Below are 21,585 nucleotides of genomic sequence, written 5' to 3'. Positions count from 1 at the left end.
GATGAGAGTTTCAAAAACTGCCTTAGCTAGTCTGGGAAAGTAATAATCCATCTGCAGTCCTCTGAAAGTCGACTTATTGGAATCCCTTCTCTTCCAAGCATTTAACCGCTGACAGAGAGCAACATCAGTGGATCTGGGTTGTATCTCCCCTGCCCACCCACATAAGTCGTACACCGAAGCGATTGTGTACCCTTCCCGAGGCAACTTTTTAGGTGAACCAAATCGGGCCGTGATCATATATATATATATATATATATATATATATATATATATATATATATATATATATATATATATTTGTACATATTTATTACTCTATTTATTTATTTTACTTGTACATATCTATTCTATTTACTTTGGTTAGTATTTTGTTAGTATGTTTGGTTTTGTTCTCTGTCTCCCCCTTTTAGACTGTGAGCCCACTGTTGGGTAGGGACTGTCTCTATATGTTGCCAATTTGTACTTTCCAAGCACTTAGTACAGTGCTCTGCACATAGTAAGCGCTCAATAAATACGATTGATGATGATGATGATCAGCCAGGAGAGTTTCAGCAGGGTCTCTCACTCCTTCCCTGATGACCTGTGCCTTATAATATAATATATATTATATATATATTATATATAATAAATATAGTAAAATAAATAAATAAATAGAGTAATAAATATGTAAACATATATGTTTACATATTTATTACTCTATTTATTTATTTTACTTGTACATATCTATTCTATTTATTTACTTTGGTTAGTATTTTGTTAGTATGTTTGGTTTTGTTCTCTGTCTCCCCCTTTTAGACTGTGAGCCCACTATTGGGTAGGGACTGTCTCTATATGTTGCCAATTTGTACTTCCCAAACGCTTAGTACAGTGCTCTGCACATAGTAAGCACTCAATAAATACGATTGATGATGATGATGATCAGCCAGGAGAGTTTCAGCCGGGTCTCTCACTCCTTCCCTGATGACCTGTGCCTTATAATATAATATATATTATATATATATATATAATATATATATTATATATAATAAATATAGTAAAATAAATAAATAAATAGAGTAATAAATATGTAAACATATATATATGTTTACATATTTATTACTCTATTTATTTTACTTGTACATATCTATTCTATTTATTTACTTTGGTTAGTATTTTGTTAGTATGTTTGGTTTTGTTCTCTGTCTCCCCCTTTTAGACTGTGAGCCCACTATTGGGTAGGGACTGTCTCCATATGTTGCCAATTTGTACTTCCCAAGCACTTAGTACCGTGCTCTGCACATAGTAAGCGCTCAATAAATACGATTGATGATGATGATGATCAGCCAGGAGAGTTTCAGCAGGGTCTCTCACTCCTTCCCTGATGACCTGTGCCTTATAATATAATCTATATTATATATATATAATATATATATTATATATAATAAATATAGTAAAATAAATAAATAAATAGAGTAATAAATATGTAAACATATATGTTTACATATTTATTAGTCTATTTATTTATTTTACTTGTACATATCTATTCTATTTATTTACTTTGGTTAGTATTTTGTTAGTATGTTTGGTTTTGTTCTCTGTCTCCCCCTTTTAGACTGTGAGCCCACTGTTGGGTAGGGACTGTCTCTATATGTTGCCAATTTGTACTTCCCAAGCGCTTAGTACAAGTGCTCTGCACATAGTAAGCGCTCAATAAATACGATTGATGATGATGATGATCAGCCAGGAGAGTTTCAGCAGGGTCTCTCACTCCTTCCCTGATGACCTGTGCCTTATAATATAATCTATATTATATATATATAATATATATATTATATATAATAAATATAGTAAAATAAATAAATAAATAGAGTAATAAATATGTAAACATATATGTTTACATATTTATTAGTCTATTTATTTATTTTACTTGTACATATCTATTCTATTTATTTACTTTGGTTAGTATTTTGTTAGTATGTTTGGTTTTGTTCTCTGTCTCCCCCTTTTAGACTGTGAGCCCACTGTTGGGTAGGGACTGTCTCTATATGTTGCCAATTTGTACTTCCCAAGCGCTTAGTACAAGTGCTCTGCACATAGTAAGCGCTCAATAAATACGATTGATGATGATGATGATCAGCCAGGAGAGTTTCAGCAGGGTCTCTCACTCCTTCCCTGATGACCTGTGCCTTTTTTCTCCCCCCCCCCCCCCCCCCCGCACCCCTGAAAGCGTGAGAATTTCCCTTTGAAGATAATAGCTCATCCTCACTCTCCTCGCGGGCGTGTTTTCTGGTATTTTCCCGGTGCATACAAGGCCTGCACATCATGGGTGTGAGGAAGGCAGCCCTGTACAGTGCTCTGCACACAGTAAGCGCTCAATAAATATGAATAGTTTTCTCTAGTAGCGAAGGGAAGTCTCCATCGAGCTGTTGACCTCCCTTCCCCTTCTAAAGGGTCCTGAGCACCAGAGCCTTGTGAGATAATAATAATAATAACAATGTTGGCATTTGTTAAGTGCTTACTATGTGCAAAGCACTGTTCTAAGTGCTTGGGGGGGATACAAAGTGATGAGGTTGTCCCACGTGGGGCTCACAGTCTTAATCCCCATTTTACAGATGAGGTAACTGAGGCTCAGAGAAGTTAAGTGACTTGCCCAAGGTCACACAGCAGACATGTGGCGGAGCCGGGATTCGAACCCATGACCTCTGACTCCAAAGCCCGTGCTCTTTCCACTGAGCCATGCTGCTTCTCATAATAATGGCATTTATTAAGCGCTTGCTATGTGCAAAGCACTGTTCTAAGCGCTGGGGAGGTTACAAGGAGATCAGGTTGTCCCACGTGGGGCTCACAGTCTTCATCCCCATTTTACAGATGAGGGAACTGAGGCTCAGAGAAGTTAAGTGACTTGCCCAAGGTCACACAGCAGACGTGACGGAGCCGGGATTCGAACCCATGACCTCTGACTCCAAAGCCCGGGCTCTTCTCCACTGAGCCATGCTGCTCCTCTATATTGAGATCATTCAATACGTGGATGTTGGACCATTTAATTTGGAGAGACTGCTATCTTTGGCAGCACTCTATCTAGGAAGTGACATAAGCGTGGCTTAGTGGAAAGATCTCGGGGGTCGGAGGTCGTGGGTTCGAATCCCGGCTCCGCCGCTTGTCGGCTGTGTGACTTCGAGCAATCACTTCCCTGGGCCTCAGTGCCCTCATCTGTGAAATGGGGATTAAAATTGTGGGCCCCATGTGGGACAAACTGTTAACCTTGTATCTAACCCAGCGCTTAGAACAGTGCTCAAGCACATAGTTAGTGCTTCGCTTAGTACAGTGCTTTGCACACAGTAAGCGCTCAAGAAATGCGATTGAATGAATGAATGAACAAATACCATCATTATTATTATTATAAGGCTAGAAAAAAAGGCTTTGTTGGTTGGAAGTGTATTCACTCATGCTTAGATAGTTACGATCGGAATTGAAAGATACTGCAAGAAGGGCTATTTTTTATTATTGGTGCTCCCCCTTTCCCTCCCTCCAGAACTTGGCATCTTTCAATGTGCCTGCTGGAATTTCAGTTTTTACGGCTAGTAATTCGGATTTGGAGAGATTTAAAATGGTGGGAGTAGGGGTGGTAGTAGCGGTGCTACTAGTAGACGGGAACTAGTATTTATTTAGCTCCAGTCATTGCAGGGAACCTCACTAAGGTGAGAAGCGGCACGGTGTAGTGGATAGAGCCGGGGTCAGAAGGTCATGGGTTCTAATCCTGGCTCGGCCACTTGTCTGCTGTGTGACCTTGGGCAAGTCACTGAACTTCTCTGGGCCTCAGTTACCTCATCCGTAAAATGGGGATTGAAACTGTATCCAACTTGATTTGCTTGTATCCACTCCAGCGCTTAGTACAGTGCCTGGCACATACTAAGCGCTTAATAAATACCAGCATTATTATTATTGTTATATTAATAATAATATTATATTATATATAATTATAATTACTATAATTATTATTATTATTATGGGAAGCAGCATGGCTCAGTGGAAAGATCACGGGCTTTGGAGTCAGAGGTCATGGGTTCAAATCCCAGCTCTGCCACTTGTCAACTGTGTGACTTTGGGCAAGTCACTTCACTTCTCTGGGCCTCAGTGACCTCATCTGTAAAATGGAGATGAAGACTGTGAGCCCCATGTGGGACAACCTGATCACCTTATAGTCTCCCCAGCGCTTAGTGCTTTGCACATAATAAGCGCTTAACAAATGCCATCATTATTATTATTATTATTATTATTATTATTATTATTATGGGCTTGGGAAGTGCAAAATACAGAAGAGACCCTTTTGCCATTCCCAAGAACCTTATTTTTATTGGTCGCAGGATTTTGCTATGTGAAAATTAAATGAAACCAAACAAAATTCTATTTCATTTAATTGTAGGCCTTAAAGTCAACCTGTAGGAATGATAGAGCTTGTCTAGAGAAATGAAGTAAGAAGTTTCAAGTTTTCTATTTTTAATTCCTCATTTTCCTCAAAAGACAAAAGTACTTTTACAGCAGACAACTTCATTGAAAAGAAATGTACTCTTTTTATTTATAGGGTCTGTACATTGAGTGATGTTTATCACTGTGTCAGTCAGATGTAAATTTTGTAGTACTTTTTTGTTTTGGGCATAATTTTTTTTCTTCAGAACATAAAAGAGGCATTAGCCAGAAATAAATAACATAGACAGACCCATGTGGACATTTCAGGGATCTTTGCCTCTCTCAGTGGTTTTTGAAAATTCTTCAAAAAGTCTGGATCACCTCATTTGTGGCTGTTGATGGGGAAAAACCAATGTAATTTGTACTCTAAATGATTTATCATGAACCATAAGTTTTCTTTTTTCATTTTTATTGAACGCATCAATATTCATTGAACCTGGCCCATTGAAAGGGGGTAGTTATCTACTATAAAAATGGTATCTCCCTAAATAGGACTGGATTAAATTAAAATTTGAATGACATCTGGGCTGCTGACTGTGTTAAGATTTAATTTGTATCTTAAAGTAGCATATTTTGTTTTTACGATTTCCTATTTTTTCTATTTTAGAGCACCCTTTTTTGATATAAGAAATCAAATCCCATATACTTAATTCTATTATGCTGTTTGGGATAACTTTTAAGTAGTGTCTGTACTATACTTGAGAATGGAATTTTGAAGACTAAAAAGTCCTTTAAAATCAAGAAGTTTGGGGAGCTATTAGAGAACCATTTGAACAGTTCCATGTTCAAGAATAGCATCTACCGTGCTTATCTCCATGTATCCGTAATGTTAGCTCTCTTCTTTACAGTTTTATGCGCCGTGGTGTGGCCATTGCAAAAAATTGGAACCCATTTGGAATGAAGTCGGTTTGGAGATGAGAAGCATTGGATCGCCTGTTAAAGTTGGAAAGATGGATGCTACTTCCTATTCTAGTAAGTAGAAAGACCGCCAATTAATGATATTTATTGAGCAGCTTACCTGTTTACAGAGCGCTGGGGGAAAGTGCAACCCGATGGAGTTGATAGGCATGATCCCTGCCTACAAGGAGCATAGAGTCTAGGGGACTGTAACAATGTGCTTGTGTAGTTGCAGAGCACTTTGAAATAGAAAACTTTCACGTCGTTGAGTCAATGGAAAGTCAGTTTCAAAATAATTGAAAGAATATTAGCAGTAGTAATAGTATTTATTGGGCACACTGGAGTATTTATTGGGCACACTCAACTAAATGCTTGAAAAATGGAAAACCAGCAAGTGACACATTTCCTTGCCACAAGAAGCCTGCACTTCTGGCTGAAAGTATTTATAAATGAAATAAGGAAAATAGTTGAATGGAGCATAAAACAAAAGTGCCCAAGATGGATACGAACAAGTGCATAAGCACTTCCTGGAGACTTTAAGCTCCTTGTGGGCAGGTCTCACGTCTACCAGCTCTTCTTTGTATTATACTTTCCCAAGCATTTAGTTCATGCTCTGCTTACAGTACGCACACATTACACACCATTGATTGTTTGATAAATTCTGCGATTGCCAGTGGATTGGTAAAACTTGGGGTACTGATAACTAGTTGGGGAAAGCTTGCAGTAGGAGATGAGGTTTTAGGAAGACGGTGAGTTCTGGCCCGTCGCTCTTGCAAAGGGAAGGAATTCCAGGCGGGAGTGGTGAGAGTGAGTGGAGGAGAGGAGACACAAACTCACATAAGCGATTATGGTATTTGATAAGCGCTTACTATGTGCCAGGCACTCTATCAAGCGCCGACAATTGGTTATATCGGTGGTATGATTCCGAGATACGGAATCCAATTGCGGGTTTTGAGAAATGGGGCCAAGGTAGGTTCTTGAGGTTGTGGACTTTTTTTAATTGCACATTGGTGAACAGACTTGTAGCAGATGGTACTTTGGTAGTATTTATATCTATCTATGACTGTGTTTTTGTGTTTCTATTTTTCTTCCCTTGTGTGCCTGGGACTCTGTGTCGCCAGAGATTATGTCCCTTGGAGTCTCACATGTCTCCTGTTGAACCTCTCCTATCGAGGATCTACTAACTCGTGTCCTCTAATTATCTCTCTGAAAATCGAGTGAGAAGCCAGGACTTGTTTTCTCTCCTCCCCCTCAAGAATCCTTGCTTTCCTGCATAACAGAAACCAATCATCTTTTGGGGGCTTTTGCTAGCCCTAGAGCAGAGCCAAATCTGACCACTTTAGTGACTGCTTTGGGCCAGCTCCCTAAGAAATTGAATCGGTAATATTTAACTGATTGGAGTTTTATCATACGAAATAATCTATGCTTGAGGATTATAGTGATAAAGGAATCCCTGCCCTTGAGCTTTCATTTAAAATTCAGAGAATCATAGTAGTTCTTTGGACCATCCTTTAAGATAGGGCTGGCCTTAGCTCTATTTTATTACAGTCTCCCAGGGGCCTGTTAATTCAGTGCTGTACATATAGTTGACAGTCAATAAATACTATTGATTGACTTTACAAGATCAGTTCAAAAGGCTGTATTCTTAAATCAGTTCTCGAGAGAGCCAGCATCTTAGAACCACTCATTCACCTCTGTCCAGGACTCGTTGACCCTTTCAAAGAACTCCAGCAAATGACTGCAGCATCGATTTCCTCCTGGAGAAACGATGCCGTCATTCCCACCTCAGGGGGTGTTTGTCTACTCATCCTAAAGTTTTTTTATAAAATCTACCAATTTGCCAGGTGTAGCAGAGAGATTCAAAATTGTCTCCAAAACTATGTTTTTGTTAGAGTTAAAGCTTCTCCACCAGTGTTCAGTTGGGGGTTTTTGTTTTTGTTTTTTTGGTATTTGTTATGTGAATTACGTTCCAGGTACTGTATCGAGGGCTGGAGTAGATAGAAGATACTGAGGTTGGACACAGTTCCTGTCCCATATAGGGCTCACAGTCTTCAACCCCATTTGACAGATGAGGTTACTGAGGCACAGAGAAGTTAAATGACTTGCCGAAGGTCACACAGTGGACAAGTAGCAGAGCCGGGATAAAAGCGCAGGTCTCTGACTCCAAAGCCCGTGCTTCATCCAGCTAGCCACGTGGCTTCAGTTCTAGTGGGCCTGTGTAATGATGGGTTGCATATGCATTTGTCATGATTCTTCAACTTCCCTACCGCGTTCTTCAAGATCTCCGGGTCAGTGCCACCCAGTTTCAGTGATTTAATATAACAGTTTGGCGTAATGTGTCTAAGACATATTACCATAACCATAACCATGTGGTTATTGCAATTTAGTAATAGTAGTAATAATATTTGTTAGGTGCTTACTATATGCAGAACATACTAATAGTAACGATGGGACTGAGTGTAGTGAGAAAATCCACCGGTGGGAATGAAACCCATCTTCTGTCCCTAAGGGAGTTCATAATCTAAGAGTCAAAGTGGGCAGAAAGGACTGGAGAAAGACACCACAGGAGAGGTGAAACAGTAAAACACGACGTGAACGAATGTACAGGATCGTCTGAAAGGCTCGGTGGGGATGGAAGGATCCGAGAGCCTTCGTGTGCAGCTTTTATCCCCTGGGCTGGCCTGGCCTGGCGGTGCTGGACGCAGCAGGGCCCCGCCGTGGTGCAAGAGAAGGTGGCGGTTACCACGGTGCTCCGCCTGATGACTACCAAATATTAACCTCAAAGATGGACTGTAGAATTCACTGAGCCTTTGGGCTACCTTTTCATCCCAGGGTCTATCATCTACACTACAATTATTAACTAATCCTAGCCGGCTTTTTGGTTTTTGTTATATTTGAAGAATCCTTTTTATTGCCTTTGTCATCTTTAGGAGTTGCTCCTTAATTCCTCTTTGGCCAGCCTATATCCTGTTTCTCTTCAATCTCTACCCCTGTTTATACTACTCTTCATCTGATTGCCTACTGTGTGCAAAGCACTGTATTAGATATACAGGAACCTAGCAGTAGAAACAGAAGCCCAAGCTTGTTTCCAGTTACTTATTTTGTTACCCATGCCTTTTGTCTTTTTCCCCCTAACAACCAGATTTTATTCTCGCCACCTTTCTGAAAATTCAAAATACTAGTTTCGATTTTTTTTCCTGTCTTTTCCCCGCAGTGAGAACATTAAACTTAATCCTGTGATGAACACTGTTATGGAGTAGCTCTCCTATGTAGATCTCCTGTGGCGAGTCCTGTCCGGGGCTCAGATATAAACCCAGTATATATTATTGTTTTGTGAGTTTTACACGTAGCTGTGGCAAAAAAGCCATTTATCCTCCCCTAAACCCCGTCATTTCTTATTTCTGAGTTATTGCTACACGAAGGGATTTAGAGCGATTTGGTTTGGACTGTAAGTACTTTTTCTTGTTTCAGGTGTTGCTTCGGAATTTGGAGTTCGAGGATATCCAACAATCAAGCTGTAAGTTTATCTTGAGAGTGAATCCCTGTGTACTCCCCTCTGAATATCGTATACATTGCCATAATATCGTTTCTGTGCTTTAACTTTGTAACATTGCTGATAATTTTATCGGACATAATAAGTTCTGGGTTTGTTATTTTCCGGGAAACAGAATCATTCACTACTGGTGAGCCCACTGTTGGGTGGGGACCGTCTCTATATGTTGCCAACTTGTACATCCCAAGCACTTAGTACAGTGCTTTGCACACAGTAAGCGCTCAATAAATATGATTGTTTGATTGATTGGTGTAAATTTGTCCAAGCAGTTTTAAATGAAAAACTTAAAGGATTTATTTGTGGGTTTTTTTTTAAATAATTAGCATTGGATTTCAGTAGAATAAAGATTCAGGAAGATCCTTATATTGCTATTCAATTATTGTCACACTTCTATTCTTTTTGTTTTTATTTTGTATATTTATCTTTATTCCTGTCTTGTCTTACTTTAGTTTCTTTACCTTTTCTTCTGAATCTGTCAGCTCTGCCCTCTCGCCTCGACCGGGGACCGTGTCTAATTCTCTGTTTTTACTGCTTAATAGATACCATTACTACCATTACTACCGTCATTAAACAAAAATCTCATTTGGTGGCTAAATTTGATACTAAATGCCCAATCCTTAAAAAAGCTTCCGCCTGCCCATCCTCCTCTGCATTAAACAAAGACCTCCTAGCCTTGGCTTTCCAGCACTCAAGCAGCTCACCCTCTCTGACCTTACCTCGCTGATCACCTGTTACAACCCAAACGTTGCACTTTGGTTCTCTAACGCTGACATAGTAACTGTACTTCAGTCTCGTCTGTCTCATCACCGGCCCCTCTCCCATGTCTTCCGCAGTTCTGGAACTCACTCCCCCATCATCCCACAGACCACAACTCTCCCCAGGTTTAAAGCTTAGAACAGTGCTTCGCACATAGTGCTTAATAAATACCATCATTATTATTATTATTATTATTATTATTATTATTATTATTACTAAAATCACACCTCCTCCAAGTGGCCTTTCCTGACTAGGCCCAATTTCCCCTTCACATCCACCCTTCTGCACTGCCTGTGCACTTGGATTTGTACCCATAAGCACTTGATATTCACCCCATTCACAGAGCCTCAGCACTTGGGTACATATAATAATAATAATAATAATGGTATTTGTTAAGCGCCTACTCTGTGCCAAGCACTGCTCTAAGCGCTGGGGTAGATACAAGGTACTTTGTGCCACGCAGGGCTCCCAGTCTTCATCCCCATATTACCGATGAGGGATCTGAGGCACAGAGAAGTTAAGTGGCTTGCCCACAGTCACACAGCAGGCAAGTGGCAGAGCCGGGATTAGAACCCATGTTCTCTGACTTCCAAGCCGGTGCTCTTTCCACTAAGCCCCACTGCTTCTCAACTACATATCTTACAGTCTCCTGTTTTCCCTCTCTGTAATTCATTTTAATGTCTCCCCTGCTCGACTCTGAGCTCCTTGTGGGCAGGGAGTGCGTCTCTCCCAAGCACTTTAGTACGGTGCTCCCCACACGGCTAGCGTTCACTGGATGCCACTGATTTATTCATCACCGGCTTCTCTCGCACTAGCGGTTATAACACTAAGGATACATTAACCTTTGAACCCAACAAAAGCAGCACAGGATAAAAAACTGGTCTCCCTTAAAGCCCCGACTAAGGAATTGAATGAGCCACCTTTCGACGCCCCGACTCTAGCCCTACTTGCCTCACTCAGGATCTCCCCATGCTCTTTCAAGAGACAGTGTGCAGAATGCTACTGAGGAGGGCAGATGGCTTGAAACCTGAGGGTAGACATCGCTATTTAGTGGAGTCGTACTGGTAGATTGCAAACTCCTTGTGGGCAGGGTTCATATCGTCTACTGCTGTGCTCTAGCAAGCGCTCGGTACAATTCGCTACGCGCGGATGCGCAGTCGGTACAACTGATGTAGAGGGAATTAAAGCCAGCATTTGGACGGTTGCCTCCCGAGGCCACAGACCTTTCAGATTCCTCATCCCAAGAGATAAATGATCCAAAATTGGGCTCGTTTGGCAGTCAACCAACATGCCTGTTAATTAAACGTTAGTAGAACTCTCTGGTTGGGAAAGTGCCAGATAATGCAGCTTTTACCGATAAGGTCTTTATTTGGTGGTATTCAGTGGTCTCTGGGTTTCGGTTACTCAGACTCCCTGCTAGTTTATTGGTAAGTGCGTGAGAGAAAATGATCTTATCAAAATTTTCTTTGGTATTTTCACTATCCAGCTTTTTTGCCCCACACCTCTCCTGTAACTTTAACCCACTGAACAACTTTCTCTTGGTTTCATTGAATCATTGAATTCAGACGTTACATCTAGTTCTGATAGTCTCATGTGGATGGCGGCGGTCAGCCGCCCGTCCTGTTTTAAGTTTAAATCAAGGTACTTCTTCCATCCACAAAGGCAGACTTGCGTTCCTCTCTGGACCTGATGGAGCTGAAGGGCACTTCATTTTATTCCTGGCTGGATTTGAGAAGGCAGAGTCTCCCCAGATTCCTATGACTTGGGAACAGATTCTCATCAGATCCTTTTCATCTTCATCTCAGACTGTCTACTCATTCTGACCTTTGATGATTTTCAGAGAATTACCTTAACCGTGAATTCATTGAGCGGATTTATAAATTTTCCATCTCTCAAAATACCATTACTGTTTTATCCCATTTCCTGTCTTTTACTGTCTTTAAAGCACTGTCACCTTGCCTCCTGATTTCGTACTGCAGCCCAGCCCACACACTTCACTCTTCTAATGCCATCATTATTATTTTTATTAATGCCAACTGTCTCACTGTGCCTCTTTCTCGTCTGTCTCACCACCGACCTCTCTCCCACATCCTGTGTCTGGCCTGGAACAGCCTCCCTCTTTATATCCAACAGACAATCACTTTCTCCCCCTTCAAAGCCTTATTGAAGGTACATCTCCTCCAAAACGACTTCTCCGACTAACTCCTCAATTCCTCTTTTCATCTTCCATCTGCATCACCCTTTCATTTGGATTTGTACCCTTTATTCACCCCCTCCCTCAGCACCACACCACTTATGTGTAGATCCATAACTTATTTCTAGTAATGTCTGTCTCCCTCTCTAGCCTGTAATAATAATAATAATAATAGTGATGGCATTTATTAAGCGCTTACTGTGTGCAAAGCACTGTTCTAAGTGCTGGGGAGGTTACAAGGTGATCAGGTTGTCCCACAGGGGGCTCACAGTCTTCACCCCCATTTTACAGTTGAGGGAACTGAGGCCCAGAGAAGTGAAGTGACTTGCCCAAAGTCACACAGCTGACAAGTGGCCGAGGCAGAATTTGAACCCATGACTTCTGACTCCAAAGCCCGAGCTCTTTCCACTGAGCCACACTGCTTCTCTGTAAGCATGTTGTGGGCAGGAAACATGTCTACCAACTCTGATATATTGTACTCTCCCAACCGCTTGGTACAGTACTTTGCACACAGTAAGTACTCAATAAATACAGTTGATTGGTTGATTTCCCATAGGAAAACAAGCTGAAGCAAAGACCAGAACTACCAATTTTAATGCTGGATCCCAGGCACATGAATCCAGTTCCTGGGGATGGGATGGAATGATACGATACAGAGCCTGTACTTTTCAAAAGATGTAAATGGCTAATTCATACTTTTGTTACAGTATCCACTTAATGATTACTGGGAAGTGAAATTAGCACAGTGATGTCTCTCTTTATTGCTGTATTGTACTTTCCAAGAGCTTAGTACAGTACAGCTCTGCATGCAGTAAGTGCTCAATAAATACAATTGAATGAATGAACGAATGAATGTAGTAAAATGAAATGCAAATGGGGAAAGGAATTATCTTTTAATCAGTCAGTCAGTGGTATTTATTGAGTGCTTACTGTGTGCACCGCATGCTACTTAGCACCGGGAGAGCACAGTACAAGAGTTGGTAGACACGTTCCCTGCCCTCAGTTTAGAGGGGACATTAAAATAAATTATGGATATGTATGTTTGTACATTGTGTCATACACTTACAGTCCTGAGCTCGACTCAGTCTTTATGTCTTCTAGTGCCCCTCTTTTGGACAATCGGTGGAACTTATTGAACGCTTACTGTATGCACAGCACAGTATGAAATGCTTATCTTTCCTCAGCCGATCAAGAGGCAGCATGTGGGAAGCAGCATGGCTTAGTGGATAGAGCACTGGCCTGGGGGTCAGAAGGTCAATCAATCAATCAATCGTATTTATTGAGCGCTTCCTATGTGCAGAGCACTGTACTAAGCGCTTGGGAAGTACAAGTTGGCAACATATAGAGACAGTCCCTACCCAACAGTGGGCTCACAGTCTAAAAAGAACCTAAAAGGTCGTAGGTTCTAAGAATGACTCCACTACTTTTCCGCTGTGTGATCTTGGGCAAATCACTTCGCTTCTGTGTGCCTCAGTTCCCTACCTCATCTGTAAAATGGGGATCAAGACTGTCAGCCCCGTGTGGGTCAGGGACTGTGTCCAACACGATTTGCTTGTATCCACCCCAGCGCTTAGTACAGTGCCTGGCTCATAGTAAGTGTTTAACAAATACCATCGTTATTAGCATTATTATCGTAAAGCGTTTGACGTACCTGTTGTAACCTTTCACGTGTTTGCTCCTCCTCATTTGTTGATTTTGAGAAAGCCTAGTCAGCTGAGTAACTTTTACTAGAACTTCTTCAGCTCCTTAGGTTTCACACGGAGTGAACATTTTTCCTGGTAATTTTGAGGCATTTCCTAAACGTTCTCCTAATTGTATTTTTCCTTTTCAAAGCCTAAAGGGAGATTTGGCATATAACTACAGAGGGCCCAGAACCAAAGATGACATCATTGAGTTTGCTAACAGAGTGTCTGGGTAAGTGCTCATTTTCCTCAAAAACAAACAAAAAAAGGGATTTAATAATAATAATGGCATTTATTAAGCGCTTACTATGTGCAAAGCACTGTTCTCAGTGCTGGGGGGATACAGGGTGATCAGGTTGTCCCACGGGGGGCTCACAGTCTTAATCCCCATTTTACAGATGAGGTAACTGAGGCACAGAGAAGCGAAGTGACTTGCCCAAAGTCACACAGCTGACAATTAGCGGAGCCGGGATTTGAACCCATCACCTCTGACTCCAAAGCCCGGACTCTTTTCCACTGAGCCACGCTGCTTCTCTAATGACTTAATGTCATCCCCTTTCCACCTTTTTCCCTTCCAGCTCAAAATCGACCGGAGAAGTAGCTTTTTAGAAACAACTGATAATAATGGTAGTAGTAGTTATTTGTTAAGCGATTAAAATGTGCCAAACACTGTACTAAGTGCACTGCCACTTGCCTACCGTGTGACCTTGGGCAGGCTGCTTAATTTCTCTGTATAGAGAAATCTATATCTATATGGGGATTCAGTACCTGTTTTCCCTCCTATATAGACTTTGGGCCCCAAGTGGGACAGGGACTGTGTCCAGAGTGCTTATCTTGTAACTATTCCAGATCTTAGTACAGTGCTTGGCACAGAGTAAGTGCTTTGCAAATGCCATTAGTAGTAATAATAGGGGGAGTAGACTGTAAGCTCATTGTAGGCAGAATGTGTCCGTTGTTATATCGTACTCTCCTAAGCACTTCGTACAGTGCTTAGCACACAGTAAGCCATCAATAAATACAACTGAATGACAGTGAATTGTAGTAATAGTAGTAGTAGCGATGGTGGTGGTAATATTCCTAACCCATTCTGATCGTTATAAAGCAGGAATATATACATCATTAGTTGGAGGTTTTAAATGTCTCCCATTTCCTCTCCATTCTGTGAAATCCTGAAAAATCACATTGTCTTATTCACCTGCACCCATGCTAGGCACATATGGACAAGTAGTTTAGAACAGTGCTTCGCACATAGTAAGTGCTTTACAAACACCATCATTATTATTATTAAGTAGTTTCTAGGTCAGTGTGACCCACCCAGCACAAACAGGCCATTGTTGTTTGGGATCATTGTATCTCATTCCTTAAGATAATAATGGTGGTATTTGTTAAGCGTTTCCTATGTGCCAAGCACTGTTCTAAGCACTGGATCCAACTTCAGTTCATATTGAAGACATGCATTTTGGCAGCACAGATTGTTTATTTTATTTTGTTCAAAAGGTTGTTCAAAAACATATGGGGAAAAACAAAACTCGGAAAGTCAGCTGTTCGTATTAGTACAGCTTCTTAGGTGCCTTGTTTCCGATTAACGAAATCCTGAGGGACTAGTATTATTTGCCCCAGACTCCCAGTCTTTTTGGCCGACACTAACATAATCCTATGGCAGTGAAACAGATGGTTTGTTGAATGATTTCATCGAATTCCAGGAAGTTCCAGGCTGTCAGCAAAATGAGAGAAATACCGGTGAGAGAGCCTGAAATGCCTCATCTGCCCCACAGGTGTTTTTCTAGTCTACTAGGAAGAGAGAGCGTGAGTCTGGAACTGTAAGACCTGGATTCGACCTAACAATCAATCCTATTTATTGGGTGCTTATTATGTGCAGAGCACTGTATTAAGTGCTTGAAAGAGTACCATACAACAGAATTAGCAGACGCGTTCCCTGCACATAATGAGCTTACGGTCTGGATGGGGAGACAGACATTAATATGAATAAATAAGTCATTTATAATATATAATCAAAAGTAGATAACTGCACATAGTGAGCTTACGGTTTGGGTGGGGAGACAGACATTAATATGAATAAATAAATCATTTGTAATATATAATCAAAAGTAGATAAGTGCTGTGGGTTTCGGGCAAATATCACATGTCCAAAGGTCACAGATCCAGGAGCACAGAGGAGACCAGTCCTGACTCTGCCACTGGTTTTCTGGGTGACCTCGGGCATGTCACTTAACCCCCCTGGACCTCACTTTGGTCAGCTGTAAAATGGGGACAGGATCTGGTCTCTCCCTACCCCTTAAGTTATGAGCCCATAGTGGGACAGTGACTGTCTAATCTGCTTATCTTCTATCCACTCCAAGTGCTTAGTCCTCCTCTAGGTTCTAAGCTCGATGTGGGCAGGGAATATGTCTGTTTATTGTTATATTGTACTCTCCCAAGTGCTTAGTACAGTGCTCCGCATGCAGCAAACATTCAATAAATACAACTGAGTGGATGACCCTACACCCAGTAAGCTCTCCATAAATACCGTTTGTTGATTGATTGATGTAGCAGAGTGTTTGACAGACTGTGTGGACTTGCTAAGTACCATAGCTGTCTCGCATTAGGATTCCGTGGGTGTCCCCTAATGCTTCCTTATGCTGGCTCGGAGCCTCGAGTTTGAGCTTTGTAGTGGGCCAATCTTGTTTTAAACGTGTGATAAAAAGAATGTTTCCTCAGACCATCCTCCGGAAAACATGGAAAGCAGCGTGGCCCAGTGGAAAGAGCACAGGCCTAGGAGCCAGAGGACCTGGGTTCTAAACCCGGCTCTGTTACTTGCCTGCTGGGGGTGACCTTGGGCGAGTCAGTCAATCAATCAATCAGTCATATTTATTGAGAGTTTACCGTGTGCGGAGTAGCATGCTATGCGTTTGGCAGAGTACCGTGTGACAGAGTGGGTAGACATGTCCACTGCCCACAATAAGCTGACAGTCTAGAGGGGGAGGCAACCATTAAATAAATTCTGGATATGTACATAGTGCTCTGGGGCTGAGGGAGGAGTGAATGAAGGGTACTCATACAAGTGTAAGGGTGACTCAGAAGGGAGTTTCCCAATTTTTAAAATAGGGATTCACTACCTGTTCAGCCTCCCAGTGAGACCATGAACTCCGACAGGGACAGGGTCTGCCCTGATTCTCTTCTAACTACCCCAGGGCTTAGTATAGTGCTTAGTATTTAGCACCGTGGTACGCAGGGAGCACTTAACCAATACCACAATTATCATTTTTATCCTCATCAACCGTGTGTTTTTATGTTCTGGTAAATACTAGTAGGGTGTAAGATCCCATGGTGTAAGATAAACGAGTGCTTTCAGATTTCGCTTTGAAATGTAAGTCTCGATACTGATTATTCAATCTGCAAGAGCGAATATCACAGATAGGCCGAACTTAGAGAATTCTGACACTGGTCTCAGGCTAAGAAAGCCGGAGAGTTGAGGCAGTATTCTGGCTAATTCAGGTGGAGGAAAGGCACTGGCGTAAGATTTGCATCAAAGCAACCATTTAGTTTGATGCAGTAATTGTACCAGTAAATTGTAAAGTCTGTGGCTTGAGTGCAGATCCGTTTGATTTATTGTACTCTTCCCCACTGCTCGAAACAGTGTAGGCATTAAATAAATGCTACCATTGATTGCCAGTGGCAGTTGAGATAATGTGTTGAGCCCTGCTTAGTGTAACACACAGCAATAGTAATAATAATATTTGTTAAGTGCTTGCTCTGTGCCAAGCACTGTTCTAAGTATTGGGATATATACAAGGTAAGCAGATTGTCCCATGTGGGACTCACAGCCGTGATTCCCGTTTTACAGATGCGGCAACTGAGCCCCAGAAAAGTTAAATGACTTGTCCAAGGTCACACAGTAGACATTAAGTGTTTGACCGGATACAAGAGAAGCCAATCACACATTTCCTGCCTAGAAGGAGCCTACGATAATCTGATGGGGAGAGACGTGCAAAATTATTCACCAGTGATGGGAGCAATTGGAAGAACACAGACCAATTAAGTAGATATTTAGGGGAAGGGGGTGTAAAGGTAAAAGTGCAAAGGGCAAGAGGTCGAAACCACTTGAGGCGAAGGGAGTTAATCATGAAAGGTTTCCCGGAGGAGCTGGGATTTTAGCAGGGCTTTAACTATGGGAAGGCCTGAGGTATCTCCCATTTTGATGGAGAGAGGAGTTTAAGGAAGGAGAATCATGGAAGACCCGGAAGAAAGAGAGCCTGGAATGGGTGAAGAACGGGAGCTGGGTAATTAGAGAAGCAGCGTGGCTCAGTGGAAAGAGCACGGGCTTTGGAGTCAGAGGTCATGGGTTCAAATCCCGGCTCCGCCAACTGTCAGCTGTGTGACTTTGGGCAAGTCACTTAACTTCTCTGGGCCTCAGTTACCTCATCTGCAAAATGGGGATTAAAAATGTGAGCCCCCCCCTTGGGACAACCTGATCACCTTGTAACCTCCCCAGTGCTTAGAACAGTGGTTTGCACACAGTAACTGCTTAATAAATGCTATTAGTATTATTATTATTATCTACCCCAGTGCTTCATGCGGTGCCTGGCACATAGTAGGCACTTAACAAATACCACAATCAGCCTTATTGTTATGATTGCCTTCTTTTGAAGGAGTCGACAATTTTAGGGATTATCTAGAATAACAACTGAAATAATTTTATAAACCCTGCAGCCCTTCCACAGCTCCATTAATATTTCTTGGCAGTTTTTCAGCTTTTCCCTGGATGACAGTAGGTTGTGGTTTTGCTGGCCCGTGCTGAGACATCTGGCAGCGAGGCACTTGCATCATTGTTGGGATGAATTTCTCAAAACAGTAACGGGAGCCAGGGTGATGCAACGCATCTCTTCGAAAGGTTGGGAAACAGAAAGTGATCTTTCACAGAATCAACAGGCACCGAAAAAACCTGGTTTCAGAGTACCATGAGCACCATTTGAGCATATAAAAGTCATCGTTGTGTTTTTGATTTCATTTTTCATTCTTTTGCTGGTGATTTCAAATTAAGGGTGATGATCCTATTTTCGAGGGGCATTCTGGAATTTGGGGTGTTTCCTTTTAAATGTACAGGCACTTCTGTTATAAAACATATTTTGGAGGGTAGGAAATGTTTTTGCAATTATTAGTGTTTATGGAGAAGGCTGTCTGTGTGCAGAACTCTGTGATAAGCGCCTGGGAAAATAGAATACAACAGAGACACAGTGTCTCTCCTTCATGGGAATCCCGTCTGAGGAGGCGGAGGAATAAGTATTGAATCCCCTCCTTAACAGCTGAGGCACTTGAATCTCAGTGAAGTTAAATGACTTGTCCAAGGGCACACAGCAGACAGGTGACAGAGTTGGGATTAGAACCCAGGTCCTCTTACTCCCAGGCTCCATGTGGAACAGGAACTGCCATTTCTGACTCTCTCAGTTGGGGTTCCTCATTCTTCCGGGTCTTTTTTGCCGCTCAGCCTCCTCTGCGGGACCTTTCTCCAAGTGGAAATTCTGGCATTGGTGTTTTAATCACAAATGTATTTTCTTGCATTTGTCCCTATTGAAAGTCATACTATTTTTGGAGGAGGGTTTTTCCAATTTATTATCGTCACTTTGGATTTCACTGCCGTCCTCTGGCAACTCGGTCCGATTTGGTGCCATCTAGAAATGTGATGAATGGATGTTCCCAAGGTCTTTGGAGCAGGCCAGAAAAAGGTATCGAGCAGAACTTGGCCGCCGGGCTATTGTTGTGACTAACCACTCAAAACGCTTCTCCAGGTTGACAACAGATTTTACCGACAATTCAAATTTGGATGCGATTCTTGAGCCAGTTGTAAAATGGCCAAAACAATATTTTCTTGACGTGTCATTGAGGTAGTATATGAAATGATGACCAAAACCTTATCAGTGTAGGTAGTTTTCCTCTATTTGTTCCCACTTTTGTCCATGTCTCCCCCCGCCACCCACTCTGTTTTAGCCGGTAAAATTTGTCTGATATGATTTACTTTGTACAAAGTGTAAAAAAGCATAAGCTCCTTGTCGCCAAGGAGCCTGTCCTGAGCATCATTGTTATACTTCCCAAATGTGTATTGCAGTGGTATGGTGAGCTCAACAACTGCCATTATACCTACCATGCTCCGCTATCTAGTAGAGTTTTATGCCATTCTTGGAATTTCATTTTACATCTAAACTGTATGCTCATTGTGGGTAGAGGATGTGTCTGCCATTTCTGTTGTATTGTACCCTCCAAAACGCTTGGTACAGTGCTCTGCACATAGTAAATGCCCAAGAAATATTAAACTATGTGGTCTGTAAGAAGACTGTGAGCCCGTTTCTAGACTGTGAGCCCGTTTCTAGACTGAGCCCATTTCTAGGCCGTGAGCCTGTTTTTAGACTGTGAGCCCGCTGTTGGGTAAGGACCGTCTCTACATGTTGCCAACTTGTACTTCCCAACTGCTTAGTACAGTGCTCTGCACACAGTAAGCACTCAATAAATGCAATTGAATTGAATGCATGAACCAGGATCATCCTCTTCTCCATTTTAAAATTCAGTCCACCAAACCCTAGCCGTTCTACCATATAATGTCTCGAGCATCCTCCTCTTTTCCAGCCCACAAAATTTACTCCTCTATCAAGCTACTTGCTCTACCTTGATCTCATCTGCCTCACTGATAATCCCCTGCTCACATCCTCCTTCTGGCCTGGAACCCCTCCCCTTTCACATCTAACCCTCTCCCCACTCTCCCCAACTTGAAAGCCCTACTAAAATCGCATCTCCTCCAGGAGACCTTTCTTGACTAAAACCTCATTTGCCCACCCTAATTACCCTCTCCCTCCTGCTGTTCTGCTGTTTCCACCAACTGAAATTTATTTTACTGTCTGTCTCCCCATCCAGACCGTATTTTCCTTGTGGGCAGGTATCGTGTCTACCAACTCTTTTGTATGGCACTTTCCCAAGCACGTAGTACAGTGCTCTCGGCACACAGTAAGCAGTTAAGAAATTCTGTCTATTGATTATATAAAAAAAGTTCATTCTAATTTAATCCTCAGGGAATTACACCACACTTGGGAGAGGATAATACAACAAACAGTCATATTCCTTGCCCTCAGCAAGCTTACAGTATAGAGTTGGGGAGATGGACATCAATACAAATAAATACAATTACAGATATGTACATAAGTGCTGTGGGGCTGGGCAGGGGAATGAGCAAAGGAGCAAGTCAGGGCAACGCAGAACAGTGGGAGATGAGGAAAAATGGGGCCTAGTCTGGGAAAGTCTCCTGGAGGAGATGTGCCCTCAGTAAGGCTTTGAAGGGGGCTCCATCACTTGTCTGCTTTGTGACTTTAGGTAAGTCATTTCACTTCTCTCTTCCTCAGTCCCTTCATCTGTAAAATGGGAATTAAGACTGTGAGCCTCATGTGGGACAGACTGTGTCCAACCTGATTTGCTTGTATCTACCCCAGCGCTTAGTACAGTGCCTGGCACAGAGTAAGGACTTAACAAATACCATAAAAAACCTGCTTAGGTTTCTTTTTTCCTCACATTTTGTTTATAATGCTTTCTTTCCCAGTTTTTACTAGACTTTCCATCATTGTGTCACAAGTGGGAGTACAGTGCTCTGCTCACAGTATGCACTCAGTAAATGCCACTCATTGATCGATTGTCATGGTCATTTGATCTTTTCTGCAAAGCTTTACCTGAAAAAAAAAGTTTGCAAGTTTTGTGGTCCTCTAGTGACCATCAACAGGTGTCCTTGTTTCCGTTTCTGTTGCCGCCCTCATTTGCCAAATCTAATCGAGGACATCTTTATTATCATCATCAGATTGATTGATAAATTCAGCACATTTTCTTGAATGCATGCTGTGGGCAGAGCTCTTTCCTAGCCACTTTGGCAATACTCAAAGTCAGTAGGTGCTTCCGGCCCTCTGGGAGTTAACACTTTCCTGAGAAAATATGCATTTGTAATGTACTTAAGAGCGAGATTGGTGATATGAAGAAAAATCCAAGTGAAGAAATACATCTGTAACGTATAGGCCCCATCCACAGTT

At 41.9% G+C, this 21,585-nt stretch overlaps 1 protein-coding gene across 1 annotated transcript in view; it reads left to right on the top strand.

Annotated features, from left to right (window-relative positions):
* Positions 1 to 21,585, top strand: part of TMX3 (thioredoxin related transmembrane protein 3) — a 77,891-nt gene that overhangs the window by 15,506 nt on the left and 40,800 nt on the right. The window contains exons 4-6 of the mRNA XM_038746443.1: positions 5,295 to 5,418; positions 8,815 to 8,860; positions 13,680 to 13,760. Coding sequence (XP_038602371.1) covers positions 5,295 to 5,418; positions 8,815 to 8,860; positions 13,680 to 13,760 — 251 coding nt within the window. The remainder of the gene's footprint in view (positions 1 to 5,294; positions 5,419 to 8,814; positions 8,861 to 13,679; positions 13,761 to 21,585) is intronic.

Source organism: Tachyglossus aculeatus, chromosome 5, assembly GCF_015852505.1.
Source record: "Tachyglossus aculeatus isolate mTacAcu1 chromosome 5, mTacAcu1.pri, whole genome shotgun sequence".
Classification (NCBI taxonomy): Eukaryota; Metazoa; Chordata; class Mammalia; order Monotremata; family Tachyglossidae; genus Tachyglossus; species Tachyglossus aculeatus.
Note: the sequence above shows the minus strand (reverse complement) of the source record. Positions and strands in the feature narration are given on the sequence as shown.